This window comes from Fukomys damarensis, unplaced genomic scaffold, assembly GCF_012274545.1.
Source record: "Fukomys damarensis isolate Sample0158 unplaced genomic scaffold, DMR_v1.0_HiC HiC_scaffold_32, whole genome shotgun sequence".
Classification (NCBI taxonomy): Eukaryota; Metazoa; Chordata; class Mammalia; order Rodentia; family Bathyergidae; genus Fukomys; species Fukomys damarensis.
In genome coordinates this window covers 22979682-23001096 of record NW_022900944.1, presented here as the reverse complement: position 1 = coordinate 23001096, position 21415 = coordinate 22979682, and the positions used below count along the sequence as shown (strand labels likewise).

Sequence of the window (21415 nt, the reverse complement as noted above, 5' to 3'; positions counted from 1 at the left end):
AAGAGAGAATTTTAACACTCCCACAGAGAACTTCCGGGTCTGAAAACTCCACATGTTGCCATATGACGGTGCTGCTCAGAGGGTCTGACTTCATGGACAACAAGATGGCCACTCCTGTTTTATTCCGATGGCCTGCCCCGCACTCTGGGCTCACCAGCACCTGAAAGGAATTCTGTTAAGTGTTCTTGCCTTCAGAATTTGTCCTCTGATGCTACAAAGGTGATGGGCCTCACTATGGGGACACAGGAGTCTTTCCTATACTTACTCTTCCAGGAAAGGAGGGATAACAGCCTGCCTAATGGCAGAGCTTATTAAGGGACAAAGGGCAAAGGATGATTCGTTTCATACAAACAATTCAAAATAAAATGCTACCTAATGATGACAATCTCATGCCAAATGCTTGTCAGAATATACAAGCATGTAAATTTTAAGGAGGCTATTGTCTTCTGTGAGAAACACCAGCATACCTCACCTCATGCCAACCCTGCCCAGAAAACAATTCTGGCCAATCCTTCACACCATGGGCAAACCCTCTTTTGCTTACTTACTTCAGCTCAGACTTCTGATCCTAGTCATGTACTTGTCCGGGGTGGCTGCACTCATTACAGTGGTATAAACTGTGAAACTGAAAACAAGAAGAGGAATTTCTATATATACATATGCATAATTCCCCCTAATATTTCAAAAGAAGGCAGACGTGTCCAGGCTGTCCCGAACACACCTGGGTTCTAGGACAAGACTAGACAGAGGCCCATGAAATGTGTACAACGTATAAACCACGAAGTCAAAGTGTCCTTTGACAATACTGTGGCGGCCACTTTGCAATTTCAGATTCTCAGATTCCTCCCGGCTCTGTGCTGTGGCAGTGACAGCCAGCCTGGCTCACACCCTGGCTCCAGCCTGCTCCACGAGAAGCCTTCATCTTTTAGCCCCTCAACAGGATAGGATGTCCACAGTGGCTGTCCCCACCATCAGGAGTCCATGCAGGGGAGAGCACTATGTTCAGGCTGAGGTTCTGAGTCCTCGGGCCAAACTGAATGGGCCAGGCTTCTTCTATTGGGAAGGTGACAGAAGGCTAGAAGCTCACATGTCCCCTACCCCTACCCAGGTCCAAGGCTGACAAGCGCAATGTCACTTATTCCACACTGATAGCAAGAGACAAGCAACCCGAGCGCACGCGCATGCACACACACACACAATTTCACTTGCCTGCACCCCTGCTCCCCTCCTCCTGTGTTGGGAATAGGGTAGGGATACTGAGGCATGGGGCTGTGGTGCTGAGAGCAAGCAGAGTCAGCTGAAACAGCACTGTGAGTGAGCAGCACGAGCTCTCCTCTAAGGTTTTCTCTGTTGAAGGCCACAGGACTGAGCTCTTGCCAGACAGAGTGAGTCTGAAGCTCAGCACTTGGGGGAAGCATGGAACTGAGCTCCTGTGTGTACACAGCTCAGCTAACGAGCGAACGTCTCACAGCCAGTCTCCCTTGGAGCTCATCATCACCAGGGAAGGCCCAAGGTCGTGAGTGTGTATGTACCTGGCTCTGTGGCCATTTAAATGCCATTTCTCTTGGATTTTCAGGCATACAACAGAAAAAAGTGCTACTGGGTGCCCTGTCACAAGGTCTAACAGTTTTACTCTGCAAAACATTTCAGAAGCTATTGGACCTTTCACTCAGTAATCCTACTTCTGGGAATTCAGCAAAAGAAAAACCAATCCAAACTGGGAGTGAAGCTATATAAATATGTTTATTTCAGAGTAGTCTTTTCATTTGGTTTTCAATTTTGTTTTGTTGTTTTTTGTTTTTGTTTTTGTTTTGCAGGGGGCGTTGCTTTTGTTTCTGGTGTTTTTTGTTTTTGTTTTTTACAGTGCTAGGATTGTCTCAGACACATATGCTAGGCAAGACTGTACCAATGAGTGACACCCCAGCCCCAAGCTCAGAGTTGAATGGAGGAAAAGCTAACCGGAGGAGAATTTTTTTTTTTTTTTTTTTTTTTGGTACCGGGGATCAAACTCAGGACCTTGTACTTGCGAAGCAGGCAGCGGCACCACTGAGGTAAATCCCCAGCCCCCAAGAATTCTTAATTAAAATATACCTAATGCCATTATTAAGCCATTTAAAATTAGGAAGACTATTCAAAGCATAGAAAATGCTTTATTAAAATAAATATAACTAATTATAAAACCAGTGTTTATAAAAATAAAATCATCATTCATGTAATTATAAACTATCAGAACCCAAAGATAGCATTTTAATGCCCACTTTTAAAACAACTATAAGGGCATAATAGTGCCCCAGTGAAGGTACAAAGCCAGCTGCGTGTTGGTATTGCTGAGGACCACGAGAAGCAACTGCTCAATACACAGAAGTCTGTGAACCACCTGGAAGGTGGAAATCAGCCATGGTGGGAGTATGGGTTGGGCATCCCTAATCCAAAACTCCAAAATATAAACTGCTCCAAAATCCAAACTTTTGAGTTTCAGGTTGACATTCAAAATGTTTTGGATTTCAGACCACTTCAGATTTTTGGATTAGAGATGTTCAACTGGTAAAGTCTATGCAAATATTCCAAAAATGAAAAAAATCTGGAATCTTAAAAGCTTCTGATCCTAAGCATGCTGGGTACAAGATATTCAAGTTGTATTTTACAACACAGAAATTCATAAATACATTCCTTCCTTCTCCAAAGAGCTAAGTTATTAGAGACCACTGGGAATGATTCATTGTTCAAATAGCTCATGTGTCCTTAGAATATTCATTTAAAATGAGATTTCTAGGGCTGGGGATTTAGCTCAGTGATTCCACCACCTGCCTTGCAAGCACAAGGTCCTGAGTTTGATCCCTAGTGCCAAAAGTAAAGGAGACTTCTAAAACTACATTTGTTTTCTTATAGTTTTAAAGTAATTATGTGATAACTATATTTAAAAATTTTTATAATCCATGTATTTGCCTGGTACGGGGCGCATGCCTGTAATCCTAGCACTCTGGAGGCTGAGGCAGAAGGATCAAAAGGGTGAGCCCAGTCTGGGAGACTCAGTGAGAACCTGTCTCCAAAGAGGGGAGGTGGCTAGGGATGTAGCTCTGTATTAGGACCTTGGGCTTAGTCCCCAGTACTGCAAAAAAAGTGGGGTGGTTATGAACAGGGAACTGTGTAATAGGTAGGCGGGAGGTCCCCTTGGGAAGCTAAGAAGAAAGAAAAGTGTTAAAAGACCAGTGTGACCAAAGCCATGAAGGCGTCCCCACCAGTGCAGGCTGTCACAGTGCCAGGCGGATGGAACTTATCACTGCCCTCTGCCTCTGATCACCGTCCCTTTGGCCTTTGGTTTCCTTCATGAATTGTTCACCTGACTTGTGAGCTGTATATGTATCTCCTCCCCACCCCAGCCCACATGGGACTATTGGTCCCACAAGATCAGAGACGTTGTTTGTTCACTGACGACCTATGGCCGTAGGACACCTGGTCGCGGCACCTACATAAATGAGTGTGTGAGCGGGGTCACCATTCCGCGATGACAACTGAACAAACCAATGTGCTTGACATGTCACTTACTTGTTATAAACTGGAAACACTGATAAAACCTGCGTAGGAAAAATCATATTACAAGAATATTAGAAGAGGATGAAATACATAGGATAAACATAACCACTTAACACTTTAGTATATCTTGGGGTAATCACTGTAGACTTTTTAATCTTTGGTTTTTGGTGGTAGGGGAAGCACTTGGGATAGAACCCAGAGACTTTGTATTGAGCTTCATCCTCAGACCTTTCTGTATTCTGAGACAGGGTCTCACTAAATACCAAAGCTAAACTCAAACTTTCAATCCTCCTGCCTCAGCCTCCCAGAGTACCAGGATTTTGAGAGAGGCTGGTATAGCCCAGGCCAGCCTTGAACGCCTACCCCAGCCTTCTGAGTGCTGGGATCACAGGCACACACCACCACTCCCTGCTGCTCTTTAAAATAAAACAAAACAAAATAAAAACAATGAGCATATATTCAACTATGCCTGTTTCGCTTTAACATGAATGCAACCTTAGATGGTGACAGATAAAGATGGATACTTTTTCCTATATGGAAACAAGTTCAGAAAATATTGTGGCATTTTAAAAAGTACTTACAACTGCATAGAACTTTTTAATGTTATATTTTTATCCATACATTTCTTTGACTTCAGAGCAGAATTTTCTTCATCTCTACTAACTAAGACAGAAGTATCCTGGAGAAGTCAGACAACACAATACAACTTACCTGGAAAAGTACCTCCAGACTCAGGTTTGCCTGCCCTGTGGCATTTAGAGCTTTGATGGCAGGTGTTCTGCGTGGACAACAATCAAAGGTCACTGGGCACATCTGAACCCTTAGAGCTGCTTTGTGAGAGGCACAATGCAAGGTCCCTTCTCCCCCTCCTCAAAAAAGGCTCTGGCTTCCAAGCATGACCTGTCTTAGCTAGGACCACCCCAGTAGCATTCACTCAATAGCTGGCCTGGCCCCATGTGCTCCCCAAGGTGGGGACGATTGCCGCAGAACTTAATCTCCGCCACCACACCCATGAGGGAAAAGCCAAGTGAGGTCCACAGTCACCACCTCCTTGGGGACTCACTGGATAATAGAATTTTCACAATTAGAAGGGAAAATGAAAGCCCTGGACTATTCCCTTCCAAAAGTCTTACATAGAAGCCTCTAAATCTGGGCTCTCATTTCATGCTTCGGGTGGGTGATCAGAGGCCCCAGGGACTACAGAGTGAGTCACAGGGGGCTGGTGGTGGAATCCTCCCCGAAGGGCTCCTGACCCTAAGACCAGGGCCAACCGGATCCTCCCAACTCCCAACAACCTCCCCACTACCACAGGGGCCAAGGGCTTTTCCTGGAAGGGGACAGCACCTGGAGGTCTCTCTAGTCCCTGAAGTAGGAGGGAACAGGCTCCTAACCACAAGAAAACCTTACAAACCAGAAAGTGTACAGAAATCTACCTTCGGTCATCTGTCTTAGGCACTGGCTTCCAGTGGTCATAATTTGTCTCAACTCGGAACCACCTGAAACACAGCACATCCTCTCATCCAAGGTCATTTAGGACATAACTACTGAAGAAATATATCCTAGTTTCACCCGATCCACAAAACAGATTTTAATAAAAAAGAAAAAAAAAGACCAGAGCCTTCAGTTCTACTCACGCTCCATTCAAAGGATCTAGAGGCCAAATGTCTGCTGGGCCGCCTCTGTTCCTGGTGATGACCACTCCCTCCCCAGGGGATGTGCCACCAACGATGTAGTAAACATCAGCAATAAGGGGAGTCTTGGCCAATTTATAAACAGATGCTTCAAAGTCTTCTGACTCACTCAGGGTCTAAACGGAAAGACAAGCAAGCATTGGCAACATCATCAGAGACAGTGTCCACATCAACTGACGGACATATGGTCCAAAGCATTCGCTGCTGATATCTGAAGACCTGGCTACAGAGCTGCTCTGACTTTATCCTCCTGTCACTGAAACCTCAGCTTCAGTGGGGAGCCAACAGCAGTGGCCCTTTCTCAAGATAGGGTTGCACAGTTGATAAGTCCCAGACCTGGCTCAACAAATGCAACCAAGAGCTTTCAAGGAGATCTCGACACGGAGGACTTCCCTGTATCTCTGCTCACTTGTTCCTTCAACAGGGAAAAGGAATTCTTCATGAATTCCTCCTGTGTGTGTGGTCAGCATTGGAGTGGGGCGAGAGCAGTATGACTGACCTGATCCTTGTTCTCCCCAAATATCCAAGGAAGACAGAAAAGTCAACAAGCAATGGTGACCCTGCGTAAGAAGTGTTAGCATGGGAAAAGGGAGTGACAGCAGGGAACCATGCTCACCAGTGAAGCAGGCATCTCAGGGCAATATAACAAGAGCTGTGCCCAAAGAGATACACTGAAGTCAGAATGGCCAAGTGGCAGTCGCAGGAAGAGGAGTGGGGAGGGGAGCAAATTCTGCCTAGATGGACTGAAGTGGCAAAGCCACTGGATGGAAGAGCACATGGGACACTTGTGAAGAGCTTCCTGGGTGTTCTCACACTCCTGAGGAGCCTTAGGAGTCATCCAAAGGCTGGCAGCATCGACAGCTTCCTAGGAGCTCTGTGCCTGAGCTGATCTGCTCAACACCACTCTGCTGAAGAGGGCCAGCCCCTCCTACCTGCACCTTCAGTCATTCTCCCACCACTCGAGGAGAGATGTACATTTTACGCTCCCCCACCTCGAGTATTGCCAAACCTCACTGTCATGAGTGGGAGTGGGGACAGGTTCAAACAAAAGAACAATTCAAAATATGAGGGTCTACAATGGCTTCATCATTCAGAACTGCAAGCCCATGACAGAGCTTTGTAATGTTTCCCTGCCTTCATCCCATTAGGGTGAGATGTCTTGATTTAAATTGGTTTATTCTGAGCTCAGCAGGATGCTACAGGGAGGTAAGAAGAGTGAAGGGATATTTGTTTGATTACGCTGCCTCGTCACTGCCCAACTATCATCAAAGATTGAATCTTATAGAGGCGAAGACAGGGAAAGCAAGGCTGAGCTGTCTCAGGAAACAAGGCAGAAATGAGGACTGACCACTAACAGCAAGGGATCTCTTTTTGGAGGAATGAAAATGTTCTCAAATTGTGCTGTTGCCTGACAACTCTGAACACACTAGAAATCAGTGAGCTGTAGATGCCAAGTAGCGAGTTATATGGCACGTGAATTATACCTCATTCGTATCTCCTTAAGGCCCCTAACTCCATGTCACGAGCCGGCGACGCAGAGCACTGTCCAGCAGTGCCTCAAACCTGAAAGAGCAGCGGGGTGGAGATGGGGCAGAGAGAAAGGAAGGACGCCAAGAGTCTGATCATGGCGACGTTTATTGCCGGCAAGCGTCAGCCTTTTAAAGCAAAAAAAAAAAAACAAAAACAAAAAAACAAACAAACAAAAAAACCCACAAACTATTATGGGATGGGGTTACCATAGTAACTGAAAGGTCACACAGGAAAAGAGCAAACAGGCTCAACAAAAACAACGCACCGTGGGTAGCAGTAACCCAGACAACCACACATCTAAAGGTCAGAGACAAGAAACTGTAACTTTCAGGAATTCCACAAAGGAAACACACCACCTGCTAAACTGGAGAAATTTAACACATATGGAGTTACTAAAGTTTACAATACTTACAACCAATACTCATGATCCCCACAACTCCACTCTTAAGTAATTACCCAGCTGAAATGAAACGGACGTAGATGGTCACAAAAAGACTTGTATGAGAATTTCCACAGAAGTCTTATCACACTAGCTCCAGGGCCAGGGATTTAGCTCAGTGGTACTATGCCTGTCTTGCAAGCTCAAGGTCCTGAGTTCAATTCCCAGTACCAAAAATGATGATGATGATGATGATGATGATGATGATGATGATGATGATGATACTACATCCAAACTGCAAACAACCTAGTGTCCACTGATGGGAAAAGGATAAATTACAGCATATTCATAGGCTTGAATGTTCTTCGGCTATGGAAATGAGCTAGTGAAATGAACAGTATGATGGGACTGGAACACAAGAGGCTGGGTGAGAGGACAGCTCATAGTCTACATTTTCATGCATATGAATTTGAAAACAAGCAAATCTTGTCTGTGGTAACAGATGACATCAAAGAGCAGGTATCTGGGGCACAGAGTAGGCAGAGTGGCGTGGGCACAGGGTGGGGACTGGTTTTAAACAAGCACTAGGGAAGCTGCCAGGGACTTGGAGATGTTCTATATCTTGTTTCCTTGGCAATTACACAGCTAAGGGAGTATGTGTAATGACCAAAACACACTGAAGTAAACCCTTAAGATCTGTGCATTTCACTGTATGTATGAATGGATGTATAAATTATACATAAAAATTTAAAAGTCATTACAGTGTTTTATATTTCAGTGGATAATTATAAATGGTTTATTTTAATGCCTTTTTTTTTTTTTTGCATACTAAGGCCCAAACACACAGCCCAGTGCATGCTAGCCAAGTGCTCTACCACTAAGCTACATCCCAGCCTCTTATTTTTAAATGCCAACATTTGCGATACACTGGATATTTTGCAGTTCTGAATTTTCTGGTGAAAATTTGCTTCAGAACATGAGGTGGACGCAGCTTGCCAGCATATGTAGGAAGTAAGGGGCTGAGGTGGACAGCAGGGAGGCAGGAGCCAGGTGAGTGAGGGCAGAGCGGGGCTGGCCAGAAAGATACAGGTTGGGCAGGGCCAGATCCTGGCTCCAGACAAGTGCTCCCAAAAGTGGGCTTTCCGCTCCCAGTCACAAGTGACATGTGGCCTGGAACCTGCTCATGTTAACAGGTCCGTGCATTTGTTCTGCTACTCTGGAAACCTGTAAGTGGAGATTCTAGGAGTGCACGTCTGTATTCATAGAAATACCCTTATGTCAGGCAAGTATTATCAGAAACCTCTGGGCCATAACAAAGAGTCTCTCCTTGACCAAACTAGCCAGGCTCTACCTGCCTTATCCTTGGCCCCCAAGGAGGAACAAACACTCCCAGTTTCTAGCAGCTCAGTGTCACATTCCCAAGATGACCCTAACCTTCCTTCAAGTTCCTGTCTGGGAAAACTCAAGGCCCTCAGAAGAGTTTGTTGCTCCAGTCAACACCTAAAACAGAGTCCTTGCTCCATCCTAGGTGGAAGGGTAGGAGCCCAGTTTCAGCAAGGCCACTTTCAACATCCAGATGGGTCACATGTGGACCAACCTCTTCTTTCCACTCGTAACTGTCCACTCTCTGACTATACTAAGCATCCATTGATCCACTGCCTAATCCCTCACTCTTCTCCCCACCCCAGCCCCATAATGGGCACTGAAATCAATAGTGCTCTACCACTGAGCTACGTACATGACCAGCTCTTTTAAAAAAAATTTTTTTAGCTGGATGTGGTAGCACACGCCTGTAATCCTAGCACTCAGGAGGGTGAAACAAGAGGATCAGCATGAGTTCAGGTCTACCGTGAATTCAGGATTTCATAGTGAGGTCAAGGCCAGCCTGAACTGCACCGTGAGACACTGTCTCAAAAACGAAAGACAAAAAAAAATTTTTTTAATTTTGAGAAAGGGTCTTACCAAGCTACCCAGACAGGGCCCCGGCATGACCCTCCTGGCTCAGCCTCCCTCCGTTCTGGGAATACAGGTGTGTGCCACTTTGCCCACCTCCTCGCTCTTTCTAATACCCAGCCACCTCTGCACAAATCAAAACCGAGTTCACGGTAGATTCTTAGTCCGATTCCAATAATATACTTCTGATTAAACTCTGTCCTTACCACTTTAGGGCCTGGCCTTGACACTTCTGAGCAAAAGGTTTATAAACACTTTGCAAACATTTAGATGCTTATTCTTTTCAGGGCCTTCTCACATTAAGAACAATAAATTACCGAACACAGAGTATGGTCATATGAGCATCCTGGAGTGGAAGACAAAGTCAGGGAGAGAATACTCACTGTGCGGATGAGCCAGCTGACAGGAGAGTGGCCCTGGGAAAGGGCCGCGATCACATTCTCCCACCACCAGCCTTTATCTGCCGAATTGAAGAAGGAACAGTAAGCTTGTTGTCCAAGCACACCTAAACATTTTTTTCTTAAATTTGGGGTTTTCTTCCCATAAATGGGCTGATGGGGGAGAAAGGTTGGTCGATGGAGAGTGACTTTATTAGTATCCAGTTTTCAAAGATTAAGCCTGAATTTCACAGCAACCATACAAACATTACACACGTATGTGCACAGGTGTGTGTATGTACACAATAAAATATACGCAACAAAGTTCTCAAAGAATCTTTTCTATCCCAGTACAATGATTATAATACTAAAATCATTCTGTTTAAAATTAAATTATATATCTTCCAAGAGAAATAGTTCAGTAAATATTAGGAAGAATATAGAGAACTTATCTTTATAATTTATGCACTTAAGACCTTAAAGTATGATTCATGCACACATCTTTGGTTGTTTTCCTTTTTAACTCTCTTTGACCTCACATTTTTTAAAAACTGCAAATCTTCAGTCAATCCCCATATTACTTTTCTTTTAAAAGTTTCTGCAGGCCAGGGATTTAGCTCAGTGGTTCCATTGCCTGCCTCACAAGTACAAGGACCCAAGTTTGATCCCTGGTACCAAAAAAAATTAAAAGTTTTTGTAGAGGATTTCTGTGTAGGAAATAAGCCATAGCAACAAGAGATAAAAGAGATAAATTAGACTTTATTAAAAATTTAATGATTCTTAGTAGTAAAAACAGTATCAAAGGAATAAAACAGCAATCCATAGATTGGGAGAAAACATTTGCAAATTATCTGAAAAAGCACTGGTATCAAAAAATATAAAGAGAACACCTAAAATTCAACAACAACAAAAAAAAACAAATTCTAAAATGCAGAAAGGACTTGAACAATTATTTCTCCAAAGAAGATATACAAGTGGTTGATAAGCACATGAAAAGATACTCCACATCACTCCTCATTAGAGAAATACAAATGAGGTGTCACCTCATACCTACTAATATTTTTTAAAAAATAACATGTTGACAGAAATGTGGAAAATTAGAACACTTACACACTGTTGGGCAGATGTAAAATGGCATAGCCATGTGGAAAATAGTATGGCAGTGCCTTGGAAAACCAAAAATAGAATTATCAAGTGATCTTTTCACGTCTATTTACACACCCCAGTGAAGTGAAGACAGGGTCTTGCACAGACATTAGTATAGCAACATTGGAATGGAATGTTATTCAGACTTAAAGGGAGGAAATTCTGACACACATTATAATATCACTGAATCTGAAGGACAGTAGGTTAAGCAAAATAAGCCAGTCCCAAGACAAATACTGCATGATTCCCTTTATTGTAGGTACTTAGGAGTAGTTAAAAATCACAGACAGACAGCAGAAAACTGGCCCCAGTAGTGGAGGGAAGTATGGAAAGTGAAAAACTTTTTCATGGGTATAGAGTTGTTTTAGTTATACAAGATGAAAAGAGCTACAAAGACAGATGGGGATAATGGATGTACATTATAAACATATTTAGTACCACAGAATTGTACATTCAAAAATGGCTAAGATGGTAAACTTTACGTCACGTGGATTTTACCATAAAAATTTTAAGAAAACAAGCTTAAATTGGAAAAACATAAGCACTGAGCACTATGTACCATATACTGATTTGGCCCAGATCCTTGTAATTTAACAGTAGAAACTAGTATAGCATTAAATAAGCCATGTTTTGATACCTGTAGTAAAAATATAAAACCTTGTAATTGTGAGTGATGAGGGAAGCCTCCTTTCGGGAGAAGCACTGTAGACAGCCTCCAAGCTGTCAACATTTGAGCCAGGATAGGCAGAGCATTCCAGTGAGAAGGCACAAGCGGCAGGCAGGCAGCAGGAGGACAGGAAACTCAGGGAAGCAGGAAAGGAGCGAGAAGAGAGGGTGGGCACAAGTGAGGTGCAGGAGGCCACCAACAGGGCCCTGAGGCCAGAGCCAGAATCCTGAGTTTGTTCTACATGAAATGAGAAGTCACCATAGGGATTTTTTTTTGGGGGGGGGCATTCTTGAAGTTTTTATTTTTATTTTTAATTGACAAATAATTGTACACATTTAGAAGATACAAGGTGAATTCAATACCTGTGTATTGTGGAATGAACAAAGCAGACTATCATGTCCATTGTCTCACATACTTTTTTTTTTTGTAGTGAGAACATTTAAAATCCCCTCCATTAGCAATTTCAAAATATACTTGATTAGTCACCATGATGTGACTAGGGGGTCACCAGAATTTAGTTCTCCTGTCCACCTAAGACTTTGTGTCCTATGAACATTTCTTTTATGCACCCTTTCCACCTCTATCCTCCAGTAACCACTGTTCATACATGTTCATATTTTCATACATGAGTTCAAAGTTTTAAGATTCTGCCTATAAGTGAAGTCATGAGTTATTTGTCTTTCTGAGCCCCAGGGGGTTTCAGACAAGGTGACCACCTGATCATTCCAGCAGCTGGGTAGACAAGGAACTACAGGAGGCGAGCACAGAGCCAGGGGAGCAGGTGGCCAGCCAGGCGGGGCGGGGGCTGGGGGAAGAATGACCCAGTTCAGTCTAGTGGACAGGTGACAACACTCAGGGGCTAAGGGGTCAAAGATAACTTCGGGAACAATCGGCTGGGCAGAGGCATCATTTCCTGAGATGTGCAGAGTGAAGAGAACAGATCTGGGTAAAGGCAGAGTGGGGCCTGAACGAGGAAATGAAGAAAGTAAGAGACCTGCTGAGGCCCAGCAGACATCAACGAGGAGGTGCTGAGAGGTGGGTGGGGACTCCAGGCTGGGGCTCAGAGGAAGTTTTCACCTGAAGAGGTGACAGGAGCAAAGGCTTCTTAACCTGTGCTGGAAATGCCTGGAGTAAGTACATATACTAACTCCCTCTGTGTGAGTGTGAATGTGGATGTGGGGGGGGTATGTGTGCGTGTGTGGTGCTGGGGATGGGGATGGGGCCCAGGGCCTTCCTACTGAGCTATGTATCTAGCCTTTTCTAAAATTTAGTTTGAGACCAAGTCTCACGAAGTCACTAAGTTGCCCAAGCTGTGTTAGATTTTGCAGTTCTCCTGCCTCAGCCTCCCAGGATACTGGGATTACAGGCCTGCACCCCTACATCCAGCTATATTAAATCATTTCACTTCTAAAGCAGCTTTTCAGAAGAGGAAACTGAAGCACAACTAGGTGAAACCCCTATAGCTTCCATTATACTTTAAATCCAAACCCGTCAACATGCCCCTGCACCCTGGTCTCAGTGACCTCTCCACTCCTACATCACTATCCCTCACTTCCGGCTGTCATCACACAAACCTGGTTTTGTTTCTATAATCCAGAGGTATTCATGAACCGGCTTCTGCCTGTGGTGTGAGTCCACTGGGAATGGCTGGCCCCAATCTCTGCAGAGCTGCTGCAGGGAACCCCTGGGGGAGGCCTTCCCTGACCCCTCCCACATGCCCCCTTCAGCCTTTGGCAGGACTTCATGATGAGAGACTGCCACTGCCTCCTCCCTCACCAGGACGGAGCCCGTCCCTTGGCAGTGCACTTGCATGGGTTTTGTCGGGCAAGAGAAAGAGGCACAGGGACAGAAGTGAAAAGGGCTGGGGTTACATGCTGCTCAGGAGCGCTTTCTCCTTTACCTCGTTCATCGCCAGACACTGTGAACTTGTTTGGGCTCTGGCCGGTCCACAATCCTACGTAGCCAATAAAAGTGGTTCCCGTGAATGCAATCTGAAACCAAGACTGGTGTCATTTCATTGTGCCAACAAAAATGGATTAAAATCACCTGTCTTTGTCCCACAATTTCCTGGACTGTTTTTCTTGTAAGTCCTGGTGATGATGATGATGATCTCTGAAATAACCTTCTCAAATAGAAGTTCTTAATCCTGGGGCCGAAGATTTAGCTCAGTGGTTCCGCCGCCTGCCTCGCAAGTACAAGGACCCGAGTTCGATCCCCAGTACCAAAAAAAACAAAAAACAAAAAGAAGTTCTTAATCCTGGAAGTCCCTGGGTCCCTGGGTAGAATCCAGTAGAATAAACTGGATGGGAAAAAAGGTTATGTCTTCATTTTCACCAAACTCCACCGGAAATTCAACTCCTTCTATAGTGAATGCCTACAATAAATCATGCCCTGTTGATTCTACCAACGGTAGGAACCTCAGGTATTTTCACATGCACACTGGTGGTTGCAGATAAGTGGAGATATCACCTCCCAGTTGTCACACCTCTGAAATCACGCTCCGTAATCTCAGTGCTATATATAAAAAAAGTATAACAGTTAAAAAGTTATAATATTAAAATGGCCATCTTTCAACATAAACTATTTTCTCTGTAATGCAATATATTTCATTTTATGCACTTTAAAACATTATTCACCAAAGGGCTCATGCCCAGAGAAATCCCATACTGAAAAACAGCAGATGGAGTCTGATTCCAAAACTTGTTTTGGAGTGAGGATGCAGCTTAGCAGTGGAACATTTCTATAACATGCTGGAGACCCTGGGTTCAATCCCCAGGAAAACAAAAATCTTAAAAAGTTATTTTGCCTTGATTATAAGAGATAAATATAATTTCATAAGTGGGACTGCTCATCAATAATAGTCACACTGAAATTTTAAATATTTAAAAAGTCATTTTTGTATAAGTCTTTCATTTAATGCTACAATTACCCATGAGTGAGACGGATTACCTCCACTTTAAATTACAGTGATACCTCAGTTCATGAATGCTTCTGTTTGCAATCAATTTGGTCCACAAATGGAAGTGACTGGCAAAGTTTTGTTTTTGTTTGCAAACTCTGCATCAGGTGACCGACATGACCTCAGCCATCTTCCATACCCAAATAAAAATGTGGCCATCTTTTCCCAAATCACAGAACAAATTAAATTTGTCAACCAAGGTACCACTGTACTCTAATAAACTCTGATTGAAAGAAACTACTATATTACCCCAGAAGAAAAAAACAAACTCTAGCAGTTCTTCTAATACCGGATTTTAATTTTCAAGGAAATGCTCAGAACAATTTGTAGAGTATATTATCTAAAAGTTAACTAATGTGTTCATATATATTAAGAAACGTATTAGGTATTTTTCCTTAGAAAACCTAATCTTCAGTCCGTAATCTCTTTTTCTTGAATGACTTATCTTACCTGAACTGGTTGTAGAAACAAGTTAAGGTGGTTAAATCACAAGGGGGAAGGCAAGAGCGTTAGTTTTCCTATCTCCACACACAGCATAAAAGGACAGGAGGTTAATTCTATAAGGAAAAAAAGAAGTAATTCTAGGGTCCCCTAATTTGCAGACACATTGGCCTCTATGCTAGTGTTACTTCTAGAGGGCTGAGAAAATTAAAGTTATGAATATCAAAGTCACAGTGGTTTCCAATTATGACACATAACTATCAGATACAATTTGTAAGATGCATTATCTTGCAGTTTTATAAATCTTTATTTCTAAATGTTAGTAGATCTCCTTATCTGTCAGTTAAAAAGCACAACCCCTTAGCAAGGACTAATTTACAATGTAACTAAGGGTGGGATTTGGCCAAGAAAAAAATTTTTAAAAAAGCTAAACAAGAATGAGAGATGAAGTATTGTGTGGATAGCTGCTCTCAATTCAGCGAAACCATTTATTGGCCCTGGTCCTCTGTAAACCAACAAGGTTTGGCAATAACAACCTGATCAGAGGGAGCCCCGAATGGACTGCTTCTCATGGAGCATTAGGCATATGTGATGGCAGAGACCACAACTACCAGAGTGAGTCTCAAAGAGAACAGCTGGAATCGCTTATTTTTATTGCAATTATTCCTTTGCCTATCCTCACTGTAGAATCACGGAGAAAAGCATAAAGTAATAAAATAATTATGCTATCATTCACTAGTAAGTTAACATTTTAGCAAATTTTCTTTAAGAATTTATTACACATTTATAGGACCACTTATTTTACCACTTAACATTGTCTTTGAAGTAAACCTTGAGCTACCTATCAAATTAATAGTCACAAAGTAAAGCATTTTGGGAAAGGAGAAACTTTCACTTAAAACTATTTCTGTACTGCTTTAATTTTTATGAGGAACAAGTATTTTATATACAAGTGTTTTTGTTAATTTACTGATAATAATTTACACTTATAATTTATGGTTTTTTGAGACAAGGTCTCAATATGTTTGTAGTGCCTCTTGCTGTCACTGCCTTGTAGGCATCATGTTGCTTCTCTCTGCAGTGCCTGTTTTCCATCCCCGCCTTGGAGCCAGCTGATTATGGATTGAAACCTCTACAAACTATAAGCCAAATAAACTCCTTCCCCTTTAACAACAAAACAACAACAACAAAATACATGTAGTGGGCTACTATGTAGCCCAGGCTGGCCTCCAATTCATAGCGATGATCCTCCTGCCTCAGCCTCCTAAGTGCTGGGATCACAGGCTTGTGCCACCACACCTGGCAAAACAAGTTTTTAGGATTACTGAATCAAGCCCCAATTCCAAAGATCCTTAAAGATAAAAATGTGTCTTTTACATGTCATGTTCTACTTCTCAGCAATAACAAGTTTTGCTTGTGTATTCAATGAATATGGATTCATGCTGTCTCTTCTGAAGCTCTTATAAGTCCTGCGACAGCAATAAATATTAGATGATACTTTCAGGGACCAGGTTGAAAACAAAATGACCTAAGCCTAATTTTTTAAAGCCCTTACACAAGAGTGGTGTGGGTCAATCACACTTGTAGAGGGAAGGTTTATTATGTGGCCACTATTTATCAAACACCTACCACATGCTTTACACACAGGATTGCATCTAATGTATGGCAACAGTGTAGTTATGAACCCCTCTGAGCTTACTCTACAGAAACAGGCAGGCATCATTCTCCAGGTTCATAATGGAAGGAATAGAAGCAGGGTTCAAAGCCAGGACTGAGAACCAAAGCTGTCACTGCAGTCCTTGTGCCTCGCTGTTCCAGAAACAGCTTTAACGCAGGAAAGCGGAGGAAGGAGCTGATTCCAAACAGCAGGTGAAGACTCACCAGACCCCAAAAGAGATTTCCTAAGGAACACTGGTTGACCTCTAGTAGATGCTGATTAACAATAAATGACCTCCCAGCACTCAGGAGGCTGAGGCAGGAGGATCACTGTGAGTTCAAGACCAGCCTGGGCTACATAGTGAGTTTCAGGTCAGTCTCAACTACACAGTGATACCCTGTCTCAAAAAACCAAAAAATAAAAAAAAGGACCACCCCTCCAAGCATAACTGATGTATGTCTCTCTCCTAGTTTGTTTTTGTATCCTACAGTGATAATGGATCTATTGTATTTCCCCCAAAATAAGACCTACCTGGAAAATAAGCCCTAGCATGATTTTTCAGAGTACTTATAAGCCTCAGTTAAATCCTCTGCCAGACAGATGCATATAGTACACCCACTGCAACCCATGATGGACACTGAATTATAAAATATTAATATAAAATTAAACATAAGTAATATTATTGACATTAGTACTTAAAATAAATGACAATGTAACTTATAATTAAGTGTAAATACCCAAGTGGGCACCTTTGGAAAAGAGGTAAACACATACATGAACACATGAACTCGAGACGTTTTGCCGAATGACCAGAGTATACACACAATGCACAAACAGCGTGCATACCTGATAACACATGTATGTAGTTATGTCTAACCTGTATCTCCATTAATGGATGGGGTTGTAACATACTTAATGTATTGGTGTGCAGTAAGGAAACATTTTCTGAATCTTAGCACCTGAATTTTTTCATGGCGTTTTTTTTTTTTTTTTTTTTTTTTTTTTAAGTAGAAGTTTTATTAAAGGTAGGAAAAGAAACTGGCTTTGCAGAGTCAGTATGGGCCATGTAAAAGTATGAAAAGAAGCACACACTACAGCAAGAAGGCAGGTCACCATGCAAGACTGAACACAGTGGCCTAGACCGTCATTCTTAACTGTTATCATTTTCGTTGCCACTCCTATCTGGCAAGTCCTCAAGTAACACTCGATGTAATAGAAACTTTGTGAAGCCCAGCCTACAAGAGGTCGTGACTTGGGTGAAGAATTCATGGAATAAAATCACTGACAGTTGTTGCCAATGCGTTACAAGCAGGCTACATGGACAAGAAGTGCTCGTTTAAAGAGAGCTCTATTGCTGGACATGATAGGTTGGGGCCAATGATTCTACAGGAAGCAGAATTCCAAGAAATTCAGGCTGGAATTCAGGTTTGGAGAGTCATGATGTTCTAGAAGATGAAATGACTGTATCTGAATAAATGTAGATTTTTGTACATGAATAAATTCAGATTTTATACATAAATAAATGAATAAAAATTGTTGTATGTGAAAAAAAATGAGACACCCACTGAAAATAAGCCCTATCACATCTTTTGGAGCAAAAATTCACTTAAGAGCCAGTCTTATTTTCAGGGAAATACAGGAAGTTAGCTGGCCATTTAAGTGACTGTTGATGTGGTCTAGAATGGACCATACCTGCTCATTCTTTAAGAACTGCACATCCACTGTCAGCTTGCGTAAGAGATCTCCAAAAGAGTAGTCCAGATTCCGACCGTGATAAATGTGGCCTCTGGTGTCTTGGGCCACAATACTGGTGCAAAATCTGAAAAGGAGAAAAGCCCGCGATGAATGGTGAAACAATAACAAGGAAAATGGGGTTTTCCTTTTTAAAATAAGTCCACAAAGTTACATGGTATTTTTTCTTACAGTTGACATATATATTACAATTCTTATACAAAACTACGATTCACATTCAAGCTGAAAAAAACACCCTACAGATACAACTCACCTGCTCCTTCAGTGTTATCAGACCTTAGCCCTGGCCACACGGATGGTACAACAAACATAATGCATGGAGAATTTCATATTCAGTTACTTTCTTTTTCTAAAGAGAGACTTGTTACATAGCTCTGGCCTCAAACTTGTGATCCTCCAGCCTCATCCTCTATACTGTTGGGATTATAAGCATGCACGACATTCCTGGCTTTCAACCACTTCCTTGAGAAACTGATGCTGAGCTCAGCTAGACTGCTGAACTTTGCTTCCATATTCCACCTAAAACTACTCAGAGCTAGGTTAGGCCTACCTCTCCACAACACGGATTTTGCTGACCATGTTCGATGGCATTAGATCATTCATTGCCACAACGCTTCATTTTGTCCCCTTGGGAAGATGGTCAGATCTTTAGGGGCTCAGTACTATTCCCGCCCCTCTCAAAACTCTCTGCACACAGGTAGTAAGAGAAAAGGATTTCTAAAGAACTTCCGACTCAGCTGGGCATAGTGATGCACACCTGTAAACCCAGCACATAAAGTATAGCTCATTTTATTCTGACTCAAACAACATTCTTTCCAAAATGAGAGCTAAACATGGCCTTTGTGCAGGAGTGGGGGCCACACACCTATAATCTCAGCACTCTGGAGGCTGAGACAGGAGGATCCCAAGTTCAAACCCAGCCTGGACAACTCAGGGAGAGCCTGTCTCATTTCTGTGCAACAGGATTGTGATGAATTTTTTCTCTACATTTCTCGCTACTGCTGATTTTCTGCAATGGTTACGTATCACTTTTATAATTAAGAGACAAAGTGTTACTTAATCTTTTGTTGTTGTTTTTCTGATTGTTTAAAGAAGGAAGCTTCGTTGGGTTTTAATTCTTTTTAAGGGTTCTCATCTTCAAAGGGTTCATGTCAGGGAGGGAACTGACACACTTGGGAAGGACTAAAGCAGAGTTTGCAGAGTCACTGAGAAGGTTTCAAACTTGGTCACACACCCCCACCCTTCCATCTCATGCCCAAATGCTACAGCATGACATAGTGCACAATACAGGACCATGGGGACACCAGCCCCACTGTGGGAAAGGCGCAAAGGGCACTGGAGACTTGCGTGCTTTTAACAGCACCTCTGGAACTCACCAGCAAGGAGACTGCCAGCATACTGTTCCCTCTGAGGTTTGGTTTCCACATCACAAAACAGAAAATACCATCTTTCCCCTGGGGCTACGTTCACAAAGTAAGTGGTACCCAGTAGGCTCAATAAAGTGTAGCTCGTAAGATTCTGACTCAAACAGCATTGCTTCCAAAATGAGAGCTAAGCATTGTCTTTGGGCAGGGCATGGCGCCACACACCTGTAATCTCAGCATTCTGGAGGCTGAGGCAGGAAAACTGAGTTTGAGGCCAGCCTGGGCTATAAAATTAGACTCTGCCTCAAAAACACAAGCCAAAAGATCTCCAAAACAAGACAAATAAAAACCATTTTCTTTTTTAAAGCTAGTGGAATCTGAAGGTGTTTCATGTTATTAAGCAATTTAATAAATACCTTAATCTGAGATCTGGAAGTTAAATGTTTTACTAGACTTTTCGCTTTAATCAGCTTGAGCAGTGACTCCAAATGAGAGGGAAAAATGATTTGTCATTTTTCATTAAGAAAGGCACAGATCGAGCCGGGTGTGGTGGCGCATGCCTATAATCCCAGCACTCGGGAGGCTGAGGCAGGAGAATCGCTGTGAGTTCAAGACCAGCCTGGGCTACATAGTGAGTTCCAGGGCAGTCTCAACTACATAGTGAGACCCTGTCTCAAAAAACCAAAAAAAAAAAAAAAAAAAAAAAAAAAAAAAAAAAAAAAGAAAGGCACAGATCGGAATAGGACAGTTAACTTAAAAGCACTTTAAGTTACTAGGACTGCCTTTCATGGGTATGAAAGAGGAAGGCAGTCATGGCACTTCCAAACTTACTTTCCTAGTGTTCTGGGAAGATGCCAGAGGCAGTAGTGTAATTTTTATTCTCCCAACAGCTTCCCCCTCTTCAACTTCAGGCACCTGGAAGCTAGGAAGCTCTCCCTACAGGAGGTGGCAGAACAGTAAGTAGTCCAGGCAGGAGCCTAGTCACCCCTCCCTGAATGGCGGGACCATTAGGAGCCTAGAAACACCTAAGGGTCACCCTGCACTGTGCTGGGACCACCTGCACTCCCCAACTCGTTCTGGCTTTGGGTGTCCAGTGGGCAGACCAAACTGGCCTTGCTGGAGCAGAACGCCCTGTGAGCCCAGCCCGGGCGGAAGCTGACCCTGCAAGAGTGGTCAGAATCACCAGTCAGGACAAATGTAAAGGATAAATCCAGCGGCACAAGGGGAACAGGACAGCCTGCTGTGGGCAACAGCCAGGGGGTCACCAGGCTAACCAGAGGGGCCCAAGAGATAAAGCTACTTCCAAACACCTCGGGAACAGTACATTTTGACTAGAGACTGGAAGTGGGGTGCTATCTGTGGGGTGGAACGAAGACAGGGGCTCGGGGCAGAGCGAAGCTGCTTTCTTTCTGGAAGCCCAGGACCTACTGCTCAGGTTTCCCAGAGAAGTAAGGGCGAAGTCACTCGCTGGTTTTTATGGCACTGAGAACACATCTCCCTCTCAGCGGCTCCCACGGCCATCCCGGAGCCCTGGAACACTCACGCAGAGGACTCATAGGCCAGGTTGATGAGGAGGCCATCAGCCAGACTGAGGTTCAGGAAGTCGCTCATGCCGCGAATCTCCTCCGTGAAAGGCTGAGGCAGGAAGCTCTCCATTTCTGCCACCAGCTTTCCGATCGCCTCGAGGACCCACTTTGGGACTCTGTCACTGGAAAGGAAAGCACCAGGGTGTGTGGCCAGAGGGACAGAGAGAGCGGGTGTGTGTTAAATGCCTGCACCAGGGACGTCTGGGAGCAAAAGGCAAAGTCCCAGAGACTGAGCCCAAAAAGGCAGTTGTTGCGGACGCCGGAGGCCCGCAGGGTGCATCTCAGGGACCATGACAGGGTGTACCCGGGAGCCCCGAACCCGGGAGCCTGGCCACAGGGTGCGCCCCGCAGACCGCGCAGCTCACCCCACGATCCGCGC

General features: G+C 43.5%; 1 protein-coding gene across 1 annotated transcript; it reads right to left on the bottom strand.

Moving 5' to 3' along the window:
• Window positions 1–122: 122 nt before the first annotated feature.
• On the bottom strand, window positions 123–21415 carry Naaa (N-acylethanolamine acid amidase; the record flags this gene model as incomplete). Its single annotated transcript, XM_010619890.3, has 11 exons — window positions 123–160; window positions 549–625; window positions 3547–3575; window positions 4246–4312; window positions 4968–5030; window positions 5169–5341; window positions 9471–9547; window positions 13178–13268; window positions 18027–18153; window positions 20994–21158; window positions 21402–21415. Coding segments are annotated over 10 exons (882 nt in total), but the record flags the coding sequence as incomplete, so codon positions are not given.